Consider the following 22,436-nt stretch of genomic DNA (forward strand, 5'->3'; position numbering starts at 1 on the left):
TCTAATTCTGAAATGATAGACTAGGATCAATTCTCATGTTACACACTACCAGCGAAGTACTATTTGCTATCACTTTTTAATGTTTTCTCGGCACCTGAAGCTTTAGGCAACAGTGTTAGTTTATATAATACTATGTAGGTAATTAGGTGTAGTAGTAGTTGAACGAGATAAAACCAAAATGTTGAAGGTCAAACCACTTCAATTTGCACAATCATGCCCTTGACTGTTTCAAAATACTTGTTTTGAAGAACGCTACAAACAAATATAATAGCAAATTACAAGAACAGAAAATATTTTGACCTGTGAACCTTCCACCCCAATGAGGTAAATGAATTTTTTTCTTATAATATTTCTTGTTTTGTTTTACCAACACTTACCTAGTTTTATGCAGTGAATTACGTATCTATCTATGTGTGCGTGCATTAGATATATAATTTGTCATAAGCTTATGAAAGACAACCTGTCCTTCTAGAAATAAAGTAAGGGTGTGAAAAACGTGTGTGGATTACTCTTTACTCGGGTGTGTAAAAAGGAAAAAAAAGTGAATTATATTTTAACACCATGGTGTAATGAAGTTAGGCCGAACAACTGCGATGCACGAGCTCTGTCGTTTCATTACTTACAATTTTCGACCGTACGAATAAAACAAAAGATATATTTTTCTCTACAAGTTGGTTTTCTCGCCATCACTGACAACTAAGATCCCCGCGCTCATGTTAATTGCGTTTAGGTCTAACCCCAACTGTATAAAGTTGTAGTTTCTCGAACTAGACAAGGTTTAGTACAATACGCACTAAAAATTAGAGAGAAAATATATATATTTTAAGCTTAAAATGATATGTATTTACGCGGATATTCTTGATGATTGGCGGAGTCAAATTTTGAAGTTGATTACTCGTTTTTGTACTTAACGTAGTTGATCTTTCTTGTATGACCCTAATGCTCTCATAAATATCACAAAAGGGGGGAAGGGAAGTAAAATCTTGATGAACTCGTCTGTTATCTAATCTTCACATTCAAGTGTTTTAAATCCAAAGTTTTATCCTGGAAAGAACTTTGTGCTTGAGGGAGGTGGTGTGTGTTATACGGCTGATTCTTCGTGTAAAATTCTTTTAGGCTCTGTGTAGCTCATAACTACGTAGAACAACGTCTGGCGAACAATCGATAATTTTGTTTAAACGGTGAGAAAAGTATAAATTATAATTCTGTAGATAAGTATTTGACTATATATACATATGTTAGAAATTTTGGATAAAAGGTATTTTTATTTAATATTTTTACGAAATAAAAATCTGATTTTTTGTTTTCTTATATACGTAGCACTGAATTGTTCAATATCTATCTAACCTTGACTTGTATAGGATCATAACTTCCGTGTTTGTTTTTTCCTAAAATTTAGATAAAAGTATTTATGTACGAAATTATTTTTTAAAATATTTAAAGAATGAAGAAACAGTTTACTACCAGAAGCGTCAAGAGCCAGCATTTGATATGAAGAGGAACATTAACAAAGCCACCCTCAATACCCCGAGTAATAAGAGTCACCAGTGGCAGAACTCGAATTTAAAGGCGACATACCCTTTAACAATAATGATTGAACCGTCACAGAATCACGTAAAATACGTATGGGTATGGGATTAGCAATGTCATTTATCAAAGACGCAGAATCAACAGTCATAAAATGTCTGAATTCCTCTCTTACTGCATCAGCATTTTTATCAATGGCCAAACCAACAACATCGAGTGATCTGGTGAAACCACGTGGACACAAACGCACTAGGTGCTGCCTCTTTTTCTTTTTCAAACCCAAACAGTCGAACATAAAACAACTAGATTTTTAGAACAATCTTGAATTTTAGTGAATTCAATAAATACAGGTTTTTGTCGAAATGGTCAGAATTTCTTTTTATGAAAAGAAGTTTTATGTGTCAAAATGTAATCATCAGAAAGGGCAGCTGCTTCCTGTACTGTTTCAGCTTTTTTTTTCATTCAAGTAAGTTTTGAAGTCATCACTTGTAAAGTGTTTAGATTCCTGAATTAAACATAATTGCCTTAGTCTGTCGAAACTGTTACCAACATGCATAGAATTACACCATCGATCAAAATATACTTCGTTTTCGTAAACGAATTTCATATAAGTTTGCTTTTCTTGCTTGCGATAACCTCGAAACTTTTGGCGACAAGTTTACAGGATTAACGTGTACGCTCTTAGGATAGCTGCTTTAACCTTATAATAATTGGTGCAGTCTTCTAGAGAGAGAGAGAGAGAGAGCAGCATCAGCTTCTTGCGCCTTACCAGTCAAAACACTGTAATAATAATTACCATTTTTCGGTAGGCTATTTTCCATGGTTTGAGCAACTTTTTCAAAATGTTGGAAATATTTATCTTCCATTTTGTTAAATGGTGGAACCTTAATATATGTATTGAGTTCAAAGTTGTCTTTTTACCAAGGTCGATCGAAGTTAAGTCTAATTTCCATTTCTTTCTCGGTTTCGATATAGTCTTGTTCTTTCTATTTTACAACTTTGATATAGGCTTTCTCTTTCTGGGTTTCAATGCAGGCTTGTTTGAGTTTTAATTGGATTTCTAACTTATCTTTATCACTCAACTCTGGTTGGTTAGTGAAGACACTAGTGTTCCCCTAATGCTTCCTCACACAACTCACCATTGACTAATATTTCAACAATACTTTTTAGTTCATTTTTTCTCACTGATTTTTTAGCCTCTAATTCTAAGATTTTGGCAATTTCAAGAAATTCCCTATTGTTATATATTTTTAGTTGTTCGAGGTAAGGTGATTCTAAAAAAACCTTGATAATTAGACATGATCAAATCTTGTTGGCACTGATAAATCTAAATTGAACTACAATTTTAATTTTGTCTCTGATTGAGATCTCGGACATGAACCCCAGTTTATAATGTTACGTATTATAATTTATGTCGAACGAGTCCCTGATTTAATGTTACCTATATTAAGTATTAAGATTTCAAATAGCGGGGAATTTGAATTTAGAAGTTAATTGATTGTTAATACGTATCAACTTTGTGGTATTTGCCAGCAAGATTGATACACACAATTTTCTCTCACACAAATATATATTTAGTATAGAAAAAAAATATATTATGGTAACGGCTTTTACTAATGGTTATTGCATATGCTGGTCTATATACAAGAGTTTTACAACTAATGCTGAGTTTGTTATCTGGTGTATAACTGAATATGTTATCGACGATCCAGATTCACGACGAGCAAATCAATTCTGAGTTTATTGCCACACTTCTCTTACGCTAGCTAGCTTGGTTTTTGTTTGACCTCGCACCCTTACGAGATGACTTTTTGCAATGGAGATATTTAACGTCCGAGGTAATTCACCGAAGTTGAATGGTTTGTAATGCTCGAAATCTATAAACGTTTCTGGTTCATTTTTTGTAGTTTTTCTATTAATAGGCGTGAATCACAAGTACAGCTTCCGTGGCCGAAAGCACACTAACTGAAGCTGTTTAATAATAATCTTCTGCTTCTCGACTAGCCAGTTTTTACACGAATCACGCAGTTTTGTAGAAATTTCAACAACGTTTTAGCGCGTTTTTGTAAAACAAATATTGTTGATTCTTACTCTCAAGAATCTTGTATAAATTTTGAGAATAAGCGATAATAGGTATTAAAATAAATGTATAACGGTAAATTGGTTACACTACATAGACATTAGCTTTATCTGTTTGTGCATAGCTACTTTAACCCGATACAGGTCAGCGATTTAATCATCTATAAAGCCTGTGTGTGTGTGTGTGTACGAGGGGGGGGGGGCTATGCGCAAAAAAACAACTTTATATCAAACGGGATGCGCAAATAGTATTCCATGTATGACAACTATCTATTGTATGGTATTATATCGCATATATCTAAACCTTATGCAAACCTATTTGTAAAGCGTAAGCCCAGTGTCTCTAACACTTAGAAAACAGAGATAAGTAGCTATTCATCCTTAGTTTGGCTAGTGATATCCAATCAGGGAGGGCCTGAGGAGGCGCGGATCTCTGAACAGCCTAGGTATGTTGGTCACATATTATTTTTCAGCTTTTATATATGGCAAACTCGTTTTGTATCATTTGAGAAAAACAAAGCTTCTATGAGCACTATTACATATAATTTGTTTAACTGGCATGTTATTAAAAATGTAAACTTTTTTTAATTCTATAATTTATTGGTCCCCTTATTCGTATTTTAATATTTTTAACCGAAGAACCCAGGCAGAGTCGTTCATACGAGTTAATAAATCACGTGCAAATTCTGAACGGTGTATATCCAGTTAGCAGGTAATAAATACATTGATAATCAAAGTTCTTTTTTGGGTTGTTTACTAATAATTAAAACACAAAGAACTGAATTTACCATAAAAACTATGTAGAAATGCATTGAAACTCGTTTATTTTTAGGTTGAATTCTGGGAATGTAAAATACCTTAGAATATAAGTTATTGGATTGTGTTATGAAAATTATAAGTGTTAATAAGCATAGGCCTAGCTTTACATAACGGTCCTAAAAAATAAGTTAGACTAAAGCATTAAGATAAGTTTTACGTTTTATCAATGCTTCATTTATCTAAACGACACAATGTGATTTTCATTTTCATTGAACAAAGCGTAATGATGTGATGTTCAAAAGACTAACAAATTAGTTTTTATTTTTATTATGTTAATTAATCTTCCATGATCTTCAGGACATAATGGTGGAATTTGGTATCTTATCAACGCATTTGAAGGACTGTTTCTTCAGGTTTCTGCGACAGTTGATAGACTTAGCTGTATGGATCTTATTTGGTGTCTTACTACGAGAGAAAAAGCACCCTATTCCTCCTATAAGAAATAAGTTACTTCTAGAAACAGCAACATCCTTAGCACTGAAAATAAGAACAAGGCAGGTAATGTTTCAGAGACCACAAATTGAGTTTCTGCTTGAAATTTAACGTGAATTTATGAACAAGATTTTTTCATACATGTATACTTAATAGGGTTAGCCTCATAACACCAGTCAAGACCCCACAAGTTTTCCTCAGTTTCTCACAAGTTTTAATAGTTGACAGTAGTGCCGTAGCAACATGGTTTTGTTACCAAAACCGAATGGTCATTGTTTGTTTTGAATTTTGCACAAAGCTCTGCAAGGAATATCTGAGTTAGCCATTCTTAATTTAGCAGTGTAAGATTAGAGGGAAGGCAACTTGTTGTCACTACCCACTACCAATTCTTTGGCTACTTTTCTACTAATGAATAGTGGGATTGAACATTATGTTATAATGCTCCTATGGATGAAAGAGTGAGCATGTCTGGTGTGTCACAGGGATCCGAACCCACAACCAGCAGATTAAAAGTTGAGTGTCTTAACCACCTGGCCATGCTGGGCTGAATAATTATTGTACAATGCTTTTATTTTCTCATTGTGTGCTTTAAGTTTCTTCTTTTTTGTTCTTTTTACACATTTTTCCATAATTTTCTGGTATTCCTGTATCTTTACAACACTTTTTCTGAAAGATTATATACTTTTAATAAATCCAAAATAAGTTAGTTGCAAAAAAAAGAAAAATCATTACAGTAATTTGCTGAATTTCAGAAGGAGGACTGAAAATGGCTTCATTCAAGTTCTGTTGTTTAAAACTTATAGGGTCTTGAATCTGTGTGAGGTATATTTGACTACTGCAATTAAGAAGTGTGAAAGGTCAAATCCATTAATAGTTGAAGTCACAAATTTGTAGTTTAGTTTATCTGATATGTTGGATGCTGTTACTGGTTTTTGACATCTGTTAGAAAAACATTGATTCAGTATATGAAAAGTATAGGTTTAGTTTTGATGCTCTGATTGGTTGGCTTGGGTATCATCTTGATCATACTTGTTCTTTTCTGTATGCACTCACTAATATGAAAGCGCTTTTAATACAGCTTTTGACTGCTTTAAATTGAGGTTATATTTACCTTTATGTTATGTAAGTTATGAAATTTATTGAAATACAAAGCATTTGATGCTAGAAGGCTGTTCCTATACATACACCTTTAATAAAAGCAATCATTTAAATCCAGCCTTTGTTGTTAGAAAAATGTCAGTTCCCCTCTTTAACTATTGTAAAATGCAGACTTCAAATATTATGCATGGCATCTCATTCCAAATTCTAGTCATCCTAATGGAAGAATAAAACTTTCATGTCTTCAGAATATAGCAAAAGTGAGTTGAGGGCTTTTGTAAGTTACCACATACTCTTACAAACTTCAGAAATAATTACCTCTTGCCTTTCTTTTGTCTCAAGGTAAAATACATTTCAAGCTTGTAAACTATTCCCGTAATGATCTTTTCATCCCTGGAATTAGTGTAGTGTATTGGTTCTAAGTTTATATTCAGTAGGCTTTCTTCAGGTGGCACGTGGGAGGGATACATAATTATGGAATATAAGTGTCAGCATAAAGTGTAGGTTCTGTTGTTGTCTTACAAGATTAGAAAAAAAACATTGCTGTATCTACAAGCAAAAGCAGTTGAGAGTCATTGTTGAAGTAGCTTTCCTCTAAATCCTTTTACACTACATTTTTCTGAACACAGCATTCCTTGTGTATACAGCTAAATAGATATAAACACCTAACATTAGACAATACAATGTGTACATTACTATTAAAGGGTCTGCCTGACCTGAATCATTTAATGTTTTGTCTAACCATGGTTTTTTCCCCATAAGAAAGGGCAAATTTATGCATAGAATAAAATGCTATAAAGGTTGCATGAATTAAATTGGCTTGCCTTAACTGAGAATTATTTATCTGCCCCAGAGTATCAGCAGTTAGGATTTCGAGTAGTGTGAAATAGTGGTAACCTTAAATATTGGAGAGTGATAAAATGATTAGTAACAGAAGATCCAAACTTCAAAGACTTCAGAACAAAATTAAATATTCAACCTAACCATTTTTAAACGCATTTTATTTGGGAGTAAGTAAGTTGAAAACGTACCTCCTTGAAGTCAGCATTCCAGCCCCTAATATGGTGGAAAAGCACTAACTGATAGCACAGAAGACAAATTATAGTAGTGTAAATCATCCTATCCAGTAAACTAAACAAACTAGTATAGCTCCCAACCACCACCCATTATTTTCACTTGAAATTTTTTTTTTGTTACTTTCTTCGAAAGTAGTCACCTTAATTGTTTCCAGACAGCAAATGGTAATATAGATGTGGGAAGTTATGAGTTTGAGCATCTACATCTAACTCTCCTAATTTCAATTTCTACTGCTACTCTTCTATTTCTTTATGTGAGACTGGTGAATAGATGTTAAGACTGTTAGATGGTGCATCCCTACCACAATGTGGGTCCTACTTTAGTCACCTCCAAAACTTAGGGCACATTTTTATAATTCCAAATTATAGTTTGTACCCTCAGATTTTTTCAATTAGTGCAGCATTTTTTGTTTTGGCTTGTTTCTAAGTTATAACAAACTAATATAACTAGTCAGAGGTTTGAATTTGCAGTTTTTAATGCAGTCCTTCCTTGTGATCTTGTTCACTCAACTTTATCAAAATGTATTAATTTTTGCTAAAATGTATATAATATAGTGCACATTTTTTTCTTTTTTCACCTTAATCATAGCTAAATGGCTTTTATGCCTGTTTGTATCAATGTTTTCCACTTTTGGATTTTTAACATGCCATAATATTCATTGTTCATGAAACTGAGGATATATTTCATGCCTGCAGCATGATGAGACCTGGTATTGGTGATAGCTCACGTCAACATTATATATAACAGATGTAGCATGGTCGATATGTTATAGCATATGCTTCTTTGCTTTCACTTGTGGGTTCTGAGAATTACACTTTTCTCTCAATTACCATTGCTTTGATTATCTGCAGTTTTTTTTTTTTTCTGTTTTCTGAAATTTTCTTCAAATAATTGTCATTACATTTTTAGAAAATAATTTGCATGTTTTTCAGAAACTGTTACTTGGATATTAATTTTGGTTGCAAAGGTTCAGGTTTTACATGATATCCAGGGTTTCTGTGTGCAGGATCTGGTGTGTGTTTAAATCCTTAGTCAGCTGGTTCGAGCCTAGTCTCACTTCTCTTAATTTTAACTGTTATACAGGAATACAACATATTTGTAGTTTGTTAAACTTTGCATGATCATTAAATAAAACATAGTATACCAAAACACAAAATACACATTGAGATTTCATAAAGATTTCATTCAACTTGTCTTCCATTGTTTCTGTGCTGCATGAAGTGTCATTAACTACAGATACGTTTTCATGTTGTGTTGTGGTGTTGCTCATTTATGCTTTATTTTTTTTATTCCCTTCATATAAGTGTTAACTTCATTATTTTATCAATTAATTTTTCCTAATAATTTCCAAGCATAGGTTTGTGCTAACCATTGACATATTTTCCACAAGTGTTGGTAGACTATGAATACACTTCTGTGTCTATAGCAGGAAAAGTGCCAAAATTTAGGAGATGTTTATGCCTATGTTAGTGATTAAATTAAACTACATCAAGAACAGGCAATAAAAAGAGTGTATTAAGAGAAAAAGTAGAGTTGAATTTGTATAGAGCATGACAAACTGATGCTTAGCACTTGTGATTAGGTTTATGTTTCTCATGATAATGTGATTAGACAATAAAAAGAATATAATTTAAAATGAGGAATTTAATATATTAAAATTTTATTTAGATTAAACAATAACCAAGTAGTGAGATACACAAGTGTCTTGATTATCTGCTATTTCTGTTTGTGATTCTGCTTTTGTTTTTTCCAGACCAGTGCATATAATTTTGATACCAGTGTATATTTATTTTTACATGAATGAGTGCATGCTAACAATTGCATGATATCAACAACTTGATATTATTGCCTGAACTAACTGTCTTTGGTCCTGTATTAGTTTAATCATGCACACTAATTTGTTGAATTGAGAGAAAAAAGAAAAACACAATGGTGTGAAATTAGTAACATGTTGAGCAACCACAGCACATCATTCGAGAAGAAAAACATGAGTTGTTGAATCCACCATTAAAATCCTAGAAACAGAGTTCAATTTAGAATTCAATGTCAAAACAGTTTTAGACCTCCAAGAGTCCAGAACTGTTCTAGATTTCAGTTCTATTTAGCACAGCTCTATGCATGAATAAAATGGGATAAAATATTAGGCATTACAAAGAAATTTTTAGCTGTTCATTAACTGGTGCCCAGGATTAGTTGTGGCCTGCTTTACTCATCTTGGGCCATTCATTGCCAGGTTATAATTTAAGGAATTATAGATAACAACAACAACAAAAAAAAAAAAGAAATTATATTGTGGAATTTATGTAATGCAATTTTTATAATTCAGCAGAACAGGTTTCTTATTTCAATATTGTCGGCCTTTTTGCCAGAACTAGTTTAACTTCACTACCCAGTATACTTCTAGCATCAGGCTTCTTTACCACCCAACTGTTGTATGATATATGAACATTAAAACTTAAATGTTGAATACTATAAATGGGAATAAACCAGTAACTAAGATTCTTCCTCTTTCTGTATGTTTCATCCTTATTCATTAAGACTTAATTCAGGAATGAGTAGTTCAACAGTAATTACATTTGTATTATGTAGCAGTTTCTTTCTGATAAGTTTGCACTAAATTACATAATTTTTTTTGACTGTCTTAAATGAATTAATTGTGAAACTATAGTAAAACCGATGCCAACAGTCCTTTAGGGAGACAGGTAACTGCCAGGGATATGTATTAATATTTTAACTTACAGAAATTTTTTTTTTATGATTCTGTATGTGTATGTTACAAGTTTCATTTCACCCAAGGTAATATTGGAAAACAATGAATCTGTGACTTAGAGGTCAAACACATTTCTTGATTGGCCTTACCCTGTTGTCGACTGCAGTTTTGCTTGTTTGAAACTTATCAGCTCATCTGGAGTCGGCAAATTAAAGAAACATAGTTAGGCCTCTTATAATGGTGGTACATGATGTGTGAATGGTACTGCACTTAATTTATTTGATGTTTTATAGCGACCAACTGTTAGAATTTGGTGTATTACATATTTCATTTTCACTAAAAGTAAAATTGAAAGAAACATTTGCGACATGTAACGTCAGGAAATATCAGATCATCCATTCAGCAATGTCTGATTATAGGTTCAGAAAAAGAGAAAGGATATCAAATGCTTTTAATGTTCTTTAATCAATAATGTATGTTCCATTGTTATTAATTACTCCCTCTCAAAGATTCACAAGCTTCTGAATGCCACTTGTATAAAATTATTGGGGTTTGGAGGAAAAGAATGTAGAGAGGGTAGTTTTGACATCTTCATGTGTTCCAAGCTCTTTTTCATCAAGATAGTTTTGCAAACTTTGGAAAAGATGATAATCAGGTGGGGGCAAGATCTGGAGAATAAGGAGGATGTGGAAGTTTTTCCCAGTCTGGCTCTTCAATCTTTGCAGATGTGATCATTGCTGTAAGGGGCCGTGCATTATCCTGGTGTAACACAACACCTTTGTGATTGATCAAAGTAGGCCTCCTTTCTTTCAGTGCAACATTCAAGTGCTCTAAATGTTAACAGTAGAAGTCTAAAGTAATTATTACATTGAGTGGCAGCAACTCAAAGTGGATCATGCCAACAGAATCACACCAAACGCTTAAGACTTTCCTCGGGTGGTGGGCTATTTTGGGCTGTGCTTTAGCCAGTTCACTTGCACTGAACCATTTTCTGTGGTGCTTGACATTTTTATAAAATATCCATTTTTTGTCTTCATTCACTAACCTGTCCAAAAAAGATGAGTTATGTTCACGAGGGTGCAGGGAAGTGGAAATGTCCATTCTTGCTCTAAGGTTGGTCAGTGTCAAATCATGGGGGGGACCCATTTTCCAAGTTTTGACACCTTTCCAAGCTGTTGCAGATGACTGAACTGTTGAATGGGTTGAATTAATCTTCTGTGCTAGTTCAAATATCACAGCACAATCTTCATCAAGTGCAGCCAGTAACAAGTCATCATTAAACTCAACAGGATGATCTTAATGTGGCATTTCACTTAAGGTGTAGTCACCTTATCTGAACCTCTGAAACTACTTTTGACATTTTCTTTCATTGAGAGACTCTGCACCATAAACACCTTGAATATTTCGTGTAGTTTTTGCTGCACTATTGATTTTTTTTTTCTAACTAATAAAGCGTTATATGCCTAATGTGATCCTCGGACACTTCCATTTTCATAAAGATTTACTTGACTAACGATTTGAAAAAGTGGAGTTGGATTAGTTTCTTTTATTTGTCTGAACATTTTTATACACGTCATATTACATATTTTAGTCATTAAAGCCTTCTACAAAGACAGAAATGATGATGCATTTTCTCTATTAAATTTTCAGACATTACTTATGGGATGACCTGATAAATTATGTGGAATTAATCAATATTATTTAAACACTTAATTAAATTACTATATGGTGAACTAATAAGGACTAGGAAATACCCATATAAAAATATATTTTGGTTTTATAAGAAGAAACAGTTTATTAAAGAGGAAACTCCATGATAAGTGTCAGAATTAGAAGAAAATACACTGTTAGGAGTAAACAGCTGAATAGGAAATTTATTACATATTTATTTACACATCCGCATAATCTATAGTATTAAAATACTACCAAAATGGTTGGATACAAGATCAGTAGATTATCTCTGTTCCTTTTCTCCTTTTATAAATTTGTATCAAATGTTACTTTGCTAGAGATGCAGACAGAATGTTTTATGTTAATAATAAGCTAAATATCATTAAACTTTATGTTCAATAGTTCAAAGGATTCACATTTTGCAACAAAACGAGCACTTGGAGTGATAACGTACCCTTGCTCTGCCTTCTCATTTCCAGATTGCCTGCTTTTTTTTATTGGATAACGTGAAATTTCACCTATTAAAAACTCAGAAAATCCTTATCAGATCCAAATATTTTTTTTGTACTGTGATGGAGAGTTGTAACCTTACCCTTTAAAAAATTGGTAGAAATCTGGATTTGAATATAGTTGAAATTTTGGGAGGACTGTCCCACACTAACTTCTCATTGTGTAAAATTTTCTTGTACACTGGTCTATTTGCTTTTTGAGATATACATGCAGAAACACACAGACTGACCTGCACACATATGGACCCAATTGCAATATCCCCATTACCACCACCACCACCACCACCTGAAAGAGAAATAAGACTAATAAATATAACTTAAATTTGTTTTTCATGATCTTTACACTTTAAGCAGTGTGAGTGATACATCCTTGTGTTATTAACTAACTTTAGTGTTTTTTCAGAACATATGAGCATTTTCTAATACAGGCCTGCCATGGCTTAGAGGTTTCAAAGCTTGGCTCTCAATCTGCAGACTACTGGTTTGATTTCCCCATCGTCAAACATTCTTACTTTTTCAACTCCTGGGAAAAGTATTCATTTGTAAAAGAGTAGCCAAAGAGTTGAAAGTGGATTGCATCAACTGATTGCCTTCTCTCTAGTCTTGCTACTAAATTAGGGACAGCTAATACAGATGGTCCCAATTTAATAATGATAGACTAGAGGGAAAGAGGCAACTAGTCTATTAGTTCTAAGTTAGGGGCAGCTAGTACAAATGGCTCTCAAGTAGCTTCCAACACATCTGAAAGTAGGACACTAATTGGCTCTTATGTAAGAAGTGATGTCTTAAATGTATTTCTTTTTCTATGTCTTAGTTCACTCTTATATGCATGTTTACATTTTTTCATGTAATTCATTTAAATAAACAAATGTAGTTAGGATACACACATCTTTTGAACATTTAAGACATGTTCTTTTTTGCTTTTTTATTGTAAGTGGAAAATATCTTTTAATAGTGCTTTTAGCAGTTCCATGTAAAATAATTGGAAATGACAAGCAAAACATATAGCAAATTAAAATGAAAGAGATATGGTTATATCATAGACAAACAGTTTTTGTTTTAGTTGTATGTTTAAAATTTTTTTCTTGTTAAACTACAGCTGTTGATTATAATGAATACTCTTCTAGGTACAGTGTGTTGATGTTGTCAGTGCCTTCATAAGCAGAATCAAGGATATTCAGCCTATCTTGAATCCTGTTGTCAGTGAAAGATTTGGCGAAGCTATTGAAGATGCAAGGCAAGTGGATAATTTCATCCAGTCTGGTGTTAAAACAACAGAAGAAATTGCTAAAGAAACTCCTTTTCTCGGAATTCCTTTCACTACAAAAGATTCAGTGTCAGTGAAGGGTATGTATTCTGAAAGATGAAAATGTTAATGCGATATATGGGTGTTTATGTGTGCGAAAGTGACTTGCAAATGTTTGTGCGTGTTTGTTCATAAGTATGTATGTATGTATGAAAGAAAAATATAGCCTTTGCAGTATATTTCCTAGAATGTGTTTCAGAGTAGTGGTAACAACATTTGGTAAAACAAACCCTACAAAAAAGTTGTAAATCAAATGTAAAAAAAAATGTCTGTGTTCATTACCATATTTATTTATTAGTTAAGTCAGAGTGACTTTACCTATACAAGTACATATACATCTAACATACAATATAGGTAAGATCATCTAACCCCTAAAGACAAAAGGGAAAAACGTTAAAGCCATCATTTTATTTTAAGAAATTGTTGATGCCACCTCAAAATATTATATGTCACCCTTTACTAGTGCTAATAGCAAATTATTCTAAAGCTAAAGAACATAAATTGAAGATAATACAGATAGATAGTCTCCAGTTATTAAAGATTGATTTATTTTGTTAATTGTCCTGATAGCAAAATATCTTTTTTCAACAACTGGAGACTGTCTAGCTGTATTATCTTAAATTTAGATTCTCTCACCCTATACTTTTCAGAATTCAACACAGAAATCAATGTGCCTTTATCCTATCAGTCCTGTTGATTATTTTGTAAAGCTCAATAACATAATCATCTGATCTGTTCTCTAAAGAAAACAAGTTAATATTTTGTAACTAATCTCCCATAAGATAACTCTTCCATTCCTCAATATTATACTAGTAGTCATTTCCAGTTAGTCAACATCCACCAGAATCAACATTGTAGTAGTAGTACTTTGTTAATCTTTCCTTATTGTTGTTATTAATCAGTAGCCTTTCTTAAATAATGAACTCACAACTATGTAGAATATTCTAAGTGAGATCAAGTTGATGATGTGTATTAAGAAATAAATTTTATTTTAATAATTAGGTTTATAAATGCATGCTAAAATTATATGATCTGTGCTACTAGAAATGAAGCATTACCTCATTATCCTGAGGTATTTCACTATTCCAGGATCCTTCTTCAGTCACATTGCAGTGAGACTGAAGAAAAGGTAAATTTTCCTTAAAAGGAATTACTAGTTAAGGTTCACTTGAATTATTGTGTATAGTTTTGGTCTTCTTATTTACGAAAGGGTATTGACATATTGGAAGGGATTCAGAAGAAGGTTGCTGTAATACAGGGGTGAAAGGGTTATCTTGTGGGGATAGGATAGGACTTTATTTTCTAACCTTTGGGGTATATTCCCAGTGAGGGATGAAGGCACAAACAGCCTTTAAGTAAACTAGTCACAAAGACAACTAAAATATTTAGGTAGCTTATTACAAGGTTAAGAAAATGGGTAAGTTATTGGCTTGTATTCTCTGGCTAGAGGAGATGTGGTGAAGAAAAATGGTTATATGTAAGGGGTTTTTAGTATAGAGGAGGGAACCAATAGAATAAGTACTGTTACTATATTTATTCATGAGAAAATAGAGACAAGAAGTTATCCTGTTGGAGTTTATAACATCATACAGGAGATAACAGAGGACAAGGTGGTAGTTAGATGGTTTCACTTTTCTAATGGGATGATTTATTCATGGAATAAGCTTTCAAGTGAAATAACAGAAGCTGTTAGCCTTCTATGAGTTTAAATTGTGGGAATAACAATTTCAAGAAGCATAAAGGAGTGGTCGTATAATTAACATTTTACTCAGGAACAAAATGTTTCCCTGTTGTCCATAATGCTGTTTCCCTAGTTGTTTGACCATTGTCAAGGAAATATAATTATTTTAACTTATATTTCCATAATATGTCTCAGTGTAAAAGAGTCATGGGTCAGTTTGTATAAATGCTACAAAACACCTTGAGGCATTGCATTATCTGAGCTTTGTAATTTTCCTATTTACTGATTCTCTGCCACCAATAGTGACTTTGTAATGAAGAAACAGGTTGGCCAGAAATAATTTTTTGTTTATTTTTGAATTTTGTGCAAACCTGTACAAGGGCTATCTGTGGTATCCATCCTTCATTTAGCAGTGTAAGACTAGAGGGAAGGCAGCTAGTCATCACCACCCACTGCCAACTCTTGGGCTGCTCTTTTACCAACAAATAGTGGGATTGATCATAACTTTATAACACCCCCATGGCTGAAAGGGCAAGCATGTTTGTTGTGACGGGGGTTAGAACCCTCGACCCTCGGATTACGAGTCGAGTGCCTTAATCACCTGGCTACGCTGGACCAGAAATATTATTTATCAAGATAAAATTATGCAAGTATTACCTGTATTAATTTGTTTTAAAAACTTCATTTACCAAATATTCATATTTTAATGTATAAAGCAGTCCAAAAGTGTGTATAGTAATACTGTGCAAACATTCAATAAATTGGGCCTTGATATTTGACTTCCAGAAAAGCCAGATAAATCCTTGGAAAGTGTACTGTGTGTTAAGGAGAAGTATTTGGAAAAATACAATTATGTTTTATGTAGTCTAACAAATCATGTTCTTTAAATTTCCCTAATGGCAAAATCTGTGTGTGCTTGAACTGACATAGGTTCACTGTGTCACTTCATATTTACATACAGTACATGTATTGGGTTAGAACTTAAAAGTAATGTGATAACTGAGGTTTATTTATTCTATGCAAAGAAATAAATTTAATGAGAATTTATAAACTAGCCACTAACTATAATTTTGTCATTGGTCTGCCTTTAAATGTGTCATACATCTTTACTGTTTCACATTGCACATAGTTCCCTTGAACTCCTGGAAGAAACTTTTGGTTTTTTCTCTACTTCAATAAACCATGTGTCTTGATGTTTCACTGTTGCATTTTTTACATATTTCCAACATTAATGTATTTATTGTATTCGTGGAAACAGTCTAGATGTTGGTATTAATATTTTCTTATATTTACAGTTCACTCTTTCAAAAAATACTGCAAAAAACATGCGTGTGTAAGTTCACAACAATGTTGTTTCTTGAAAAAACACTTGATGGGCTTTTTTAAGTCTTTTCTGAAAATTCCTGAAAAATTTCTCAAAAGTCCAACATTTTGTTAACTACAAACATTGGAATAACTTGTATACCAACAAGAACTACTTCTGAAATGTAGTGGTAGTAACTGTAAGTGATTGTCTGCTATCAGGACTGGTGTGATGAGCATTTACATTTCTAAATCAGACTTGTCAGATTAATAGAAGATAGATTTCCATGGAAGGTGAATGTTTTATATTGTTCTACCCCTTGGTGTGGATTCCTGTACGTGGTGAGGGGACCTCCCAGGGAAAATTCTGTTCTTTCAGTTTACCTCCTCTGGGATCTAAACATCCACCCACGTGTTTGCCGTGCATGGCGACCTGTGAAGGGGAGGAGAGGATCCTGGTGGTTGAGGGGTCCAACTCTAACACACAACTTTGGCCTTGAATTCCTGTAGATGGGCAGCCTTTGGGTGGCCCCCTTTGAGTCAGTTGGATGATCCACTTGGGCTAGATTCGACCTAGTACCAGTGTTGGAAGTTCTCAACGGGTGTTGTGGGCATTGTGTCTGATGCTGGTGTTTGGCTATAGTGCTTATGAAACCCTGGCATTGCTGCAGTGTCCTTGCATGACATTGTAGTACGTCCCTTCGTAGGGCTCCATGGTGGGTGGGGTCAGTGGGTACCGAAATTTTCCTTTTTTCCTATTGGATCCTCCTAATAAAAATTTAAATAAAATAGTGAAAAAACAGTCAATAGGTAAACGACCACGTCTTGAAGACTGAGCAGCAATCTTCAACATCTGTAACACACGTACCTCATTTTCTTATATTACATTCTCTTTCAGAAAAACCTTTAGGGCAAATGTCCCCCTTTTTTATTCAGAATGGACTAGAGGGTCTTGTTGGTTCTCCAAAGTCAGTAAAGCTTTGATCTGAAGACATTGGTTGAAACATCCACATCTCAACACAGTGAACTTCTCTTGAATTCAAAGGCAATTGGGGATATACCTATTCAGGTTACCCCACATGCTACCTTGAATTCATTATAAGGAGTTATTGTTGAGAGGGATTTGAAGAACGTCCCCGAGTCAGAGATTCTCGCTGCTCTCTCCACTCAAGGAGTTTCTGCAGTGAGGCACATCTCCACTTGCAAAGATGGAGTTACCTTGCCGACAGATATCCTCGCTTTGACATTTACATCACCACGTGCACCTGCCACCACCAAAGCAGGGTATCTAATTTGCAGGGTATGGCCATACATTCCCAATGTCAGAGGTTCAGCCACTCAAAGACGTCATGTCGTGGTTCCCTGACATGTGCTCGTTGTGGTGGCAAGGACCATGATCCCTATGAGTGTGACACGGAACCACATTGTGTCAATTACAATGGTTTCCACCCTTCCTACTTTTGTTCTTGCCCAAAATGGTTGGAGGAAAAAAAGGTGCAGCGTTTGAAAACTACTCATAACATTAGTTATCCTGAGGCTTGGAAATTGCTGTCGCTACTCCATCTCGGACATATGCTGCTGCACTTTGTTCCACAACTACAGTAGGAGTGCAGACAGATCTCTGTGCCTCCAAGAGAATTGTTTTCAAAACAAATGAAAAGCCTTTTGACCTCCATGGTTAAAAAGGTTGATGAATCGACTTCTACATCCATCTCTGTTCCTCCCATACATTCCAAAAAATCTCAAGATCCACATCCTTCGGTTTCACATACAGGCATTTCTTCTGACACATCTTTTTCCCACCCCAAGATGCAAAACAATTATTCGTTCGCTCCCTCAGTCACTGAAATCCCCTTCCAACAACAAAGATCTACCCAATCGACCCAGGGCAGGATTTATGGAGGTCGATAGACCTCCTCGAATAGAGACAGTAAGGAATAAAGGCGTGGTCGTAAACAGAAGGGTTCTCCAGCCACTTTGCCTACCTGTGATTAAAAATGGCCACCTTGATACAATGGAACTGTCGAGGTTTACGTTATAATCTGGATGATATCAAAACACTGATTGCTTCCTACCATCCTGTATGTCTTTCTTTACATTTCTAAAACCTGCTGATACTGTCACCATTCAACTGTTTTCTCTGTTCAGAAATGACAGGCTGTGTGATGGACGAGTACATGGAGGGGTGGCACTATTGGCTTTGATGAGCTGTCTCTGTAAGACCTTGAGAGGATGGTTAATGCTCCACTTGTTTAGTTCCTCGAATCAAACAACCTCCTCTCGCCCACCCAGTGTGGGTTCCGGCGACAGCACTCCACCATGGACCACCCATTTTAATTTGAAACATCAATCAGAGAAGCCTTTCTCAAATACCAACATCTTGTATCAATATTCTTTGACATTGTGAAGGCTTATGCCACAACATGGAGGTATGGCATTTTGCAAGACCTCCAAATATATGGGTTACGTGGCTATTTACACATGTTTATTAAAAAATTTTTAATGGACAGGAGATTCCAAGTTCGTGTGGGTTTGACACTTTCCTGTTCTTTTGTACAGGAACTTGGGGTCCCTGAGGGCTGTGTTTTGAGTGTCACACTTTTAAGTATAAAGATAAATGCCATCAGTGAACAACTTTCTCTCACTGTTGCGAATGGGCTCTATGTCAGCGACTTTCACATCTCGTGTCAGTCGTTGAACATGAGATATATTGAGCAGCAACTACAAACTGTCCTCAATTATTTACTGAAGTGGACTACAGCAAATGGTTTTAATTTTTCTCTCTCTACAACCATTTGCATGCACTTTTGCTGCCAACAGTGTAATCACCCTGATCCTGAACACCGTATCGATGAAGTTTTGCTGCCAGTGGTCCCTGAGACCAAGTTCTTGGGGCTTATCTTTGACCATAAGCTGACCTTTATACCACACTTAAAGCAGCTACGGGTCAAATGCACAAAAGCACTGAACATCCTCCATGTCCTCTCTACCGCCAGTTTGGGAGTGGATCGATGTTCTATGTTAAAGATATATCATGCTCATATTCGATCAAAACATGACTATGGATCAATGCTGGACCCCATTCATCATCAAGGATTTCGACTCTGCACTGGAGCTTTCTGCACCTCCCTGTTCAGGGCTTATATCTAGAATCTTATGAACCTTCTTTGCACCTTCGCCGTTTGCAGCTGTCTTTACTATATTCTTTGGAACTTGTTCCTTACCAATGCATCCCACCTGGGGTTGTGTTTTCCTTCCTCGGTGGGCCATACTTTTTCAGAACAGACAATCTGCCATTGCTCCTTTTGGCCTTCGCATCCAGGTGCAATTGGATGACATTGCAGAATCCACCGGTCAGCTCATTCCCCATAGCTTATTACAGCCCCAAATGTGACTTTTCTTTAAGTTATCTGAAAAGGCAGATACTCCCGATTGGATGTACCGTCGTTTATTTGCTGAACATCTTTCCATTTTATACGGATGGTTCCAAATCAGGTAATTCTGTGGGCTCTGCCATGGTTTGTTGCAGTTCGGTGGTTGTGTGCAGAATCCCCTCTACAGCTTCTGTGTTCACTGCTGAACTGTGCGCCATATCTCTTGCCCTGGATCATATTGAAGCTGAGCAGGATTCCGACTGCACTATTTATACTGACTCCTTAGTTCTCTACTGGCCTTGGAATCACTTCACGTTGACTCACACCTGTTCTCGCTGATATTCAAAACCGACTGGCCCATTTCTCATTAACATCTACTTCTATCCAGTTTTTCTGGATACAAGGCCACGTTGGTATTCGCGGGAATGAGCTTGCAGACACGGCAGCTAAATCTATCTGCTCCGACGCTATCACCACTGTGCCTATTCCGTACATGGACTATGGTCCTGTATTTAAGGCTCGGCTCCATGCCAGCTGGTAATCCACTTGGAGTGAGCAACGAGACAACAAGCTTTTCCAAATAAAACCCTATATTGGGCTTTGGCCGTCTAGCTTCCATAAAGCTCGGAAGGAGAAAGTTGTACTAACTAGACTACGCATTAGTCACAGTTTTTTAACTCATCATTTTCTTTTATCTGGAACTGATGCACCAGTGTATAGTTTGTGTGACACTTAAATCACCGTAAGCCACATTTTACTTTCTTGCCATTGTTACGACTCTCAATAACGGCACTATTTTAAACATGTTCTGTCCCAGGGTTTGCCTGTAACATTGGACAGTGTTATTGGTGATGGTGACGCTGTCCACCTTGATAAAGTTTTTAGTTTTTTAAGGGCCATTAATCTTTTTTAACCTCATTTAAGTGTTTGATATTTATTCATTACACCTTTTTAATTGTGGTTCCCTTTTCGGAGTCTCAATCTCTCTACTTTGACATTGTAAAATGGCCAGAACATTAAATAACTCGACACCAGGACTGGAAAGGCCAACTTCAGGTGACTAACGCTGCTGTTTAAACTACCCGTTAGTCGTCCTGGTGAGTTGTTATTACAATTTTGCTGCCTGTCTTTTAACACTTATTACTTTACTTTTTGGTACTGGCCATAATGACACATAACCCGGAACCAGGACTGGAAAGACTAACTTTAGGTGACTGGCGGTAGTTCTTGTACTTACCTGTTAGTCTTCCTGGCGGGTTATGATCATTACAATTCTGCTAGAGGAAGCCCTTTACAACTTTGTAGACTGGATGTCAGCATTGGCTTTATGCCATTTTCTGTTTTTAATTGCTGTTTTGTTTTCACCTTTGTTTCCTTTTACGAATTTTACTACATTTACTTTACTTTTGCCTTTTTACAGGACATTTGGCTAATTTTTTATTACGATTTTGCTTTTTGTCTTTTAACACTTTTCTTATTTAACTTTTGATAATGGCTGTTAGGACAACATAACCCTGGAAAGACCAACTTCAGATGACTGACGGTGGTTCTTGTACTTACCTGTTAGTCTTCCTGGCGGGTTGTGATCATTACCATTTTGCTAGAGAAAATCCTTTACAACTTTTCTTACTCTGCTTTCTCTCTTAACATTGTAGACTAGGTGTCAACATTGGTTTTATACTTTTGTTTTGTTTTACCTTTATTTCCTTTCATGTATTTTACTACATTTAATGTATTTTTACCTTTTACGGACATTTGGTGCAGATAGCCCAGCTGCTTTGTGCCATAAAACTCTAAATCAGTCAATCAATATTGTTCTAAGCCATTTTTCATCTTGAGGAATTTTTTTTTTCTCTTTGATATGTGAAAGCTCTAGGTACTTAATATTATTTATAACACCTCATTGTTTTTCTTTGTACTTTAGGGTTAGTATTGAGTGCTGGATTAGTGTCTAGGAAAGGGGTCAAAGCGAGGAGGATGCAGAAGTGGTTGCATTATTACGGAAAGCTGGAGCCATTCCAATTGCCATTAGTAGCGTGAAGCGAGTTGTGCATGTGGTGGGAGTCGAACAATAATCTGTATGGACGAACCAGGAACCCTTATGATACATCTCGGACAGTAGGAGGAAGCAGTGGTAAAAACAGTTTTTTAGCATCTCATGAGTAGTTTATGGAACCTGGGCAAATGCAGTGTGTAAATTGTTTGGTGGACAAAAGTATTTATTCTTCACATGAACATCACTATATTACAATTTGTAAGAGGCCAAATCAGGCTGATGTTTCCAGTTAATCCATACCTTTGAGTATAAATACTTTTGTAACACATCTGATTTCTTACATTACAATAGACTTGTACATTTTACTAAAAGCTTACCTTATTTTGAATAGATATACATAGAAAATTCAGAATTATAGTAAATTTCATCTTCATTACAGGTTTTGTTCTGTTTGAGGACTGTAAGTTCAAATGCAACTTAAATCAAATTCCAAGATTAATGCATATCAGTATTCTTTATATTATGTATTATATGCATTAGAAGTTGTTTAATACCATAACACTGAGATCTGTGGGAAGATTTTCAGGTGCACAATAGTTGTGCACATTAATACAACAACAGTAAGTTTATTTTCTATAGCATTGAGTATTTCAAGCAATTGTGTGTGTGATGCATTTCTCTCAGCACAGAAGAGATAAATGGTTTTTAATTAATTAGACAGTCAATGATTAACTTTACAGTTCCTTCAGGAGTATTCACTAAAACACAAACTGACACTACCAAGATTCAATTGCTGTCTCTGCTAGCCAGCAGATGCAAAGTGTCAGGTACCAAATAGTTGGTGCCTGACACTTT

At 35.1% G+C, this 22,436-nt stretch overlaps 1 protein-coding gene and 1 long non-coding RNA gene across 5 annotated transcripts in view; both read left to right on the forward strand.

The window, feature by feature from the left end:
• The window catches only part of LOC143258208 (uncharacterized), a 309,532-nt gene that overhangs the window by 133,691 nt on the left and 153,405 nt on the right, over positions 1–22,436 (forward strand). The window lies entirely within an intron of this gene.
• LOC143257074 (fatty-acid amide hydrolase 2-A-like) lies at positions 202–21,649 on the forward strand. Of its 4 annotated transcripts, none has more exons than XM_076515259.1 (4): positions 202–324; positions 4,723–4,923; positions 13,050–13,269; positions 21,510–21,649. In XM_076515259.1, the coding sequence occupies exons 2-4, from the start codon at positions 4,729–4,731 to the stop codon at positions 21,623–21,625; spliced, it is 531 nt and encodes a 176-aa protein (XP_076371374.1). In that variant the 5' UTR covers positions 202–324; positions 4,723–4,728; the 3' UTR covers positions 21,626–21,649. The 4 variants fall into 4 exon arrangements, with proteins under 4 accessions (XP_076371374.1, XP_076371370.1, XP_076371373.1 ...); XM_076515255.1 differs by lacking the exon at positions 202–324 and adding an exon at positions 1,041–1,181; XM_076515258.1 differs by lacking the exon at positions 202–324 and adding an exon at positions 3,957–4,052.

The sequence above is a fragment of the Tachypleus tridentatus genome, chromosome 7 (assembly GCF_004210375.1).
Source record: "Tachypleus tridentatus isolate NWPU-2018 chromosome 7, ASM421037v1, whole genome shotgun sequence".
NCBI lineage: Eukaryota > Metazoa > Arthropoda > Merostomata > Xiphosura > Limulidae > Tachypleus > Tachypleus tridentatus.

Bases quoted from the DNA above. Each gene is read 5' to 3' on its own strand.
- LOC143257074 (XM_076515259.1), top strand. From the start codon at position 4,729: ATGGTGGAATTTGGTATCTTATCAACGCATTTGAAGGACTGTTTCTTC. The intron at 4,924-13,049 runs GTAATGTTTCAG...ATACTCTTCTAG, and splicing joins TGAAAATAAGAACAAGGCAG to GTACAGTGTGTTGATGTTGT. The intron at 13,270-21,509 runs GTATGTATTCTG...TTTGTACTTTAG, and splicing joins AGATTCAGTGTCAGTGAAGG to GGTTAGTATTGAGTGCTGGA.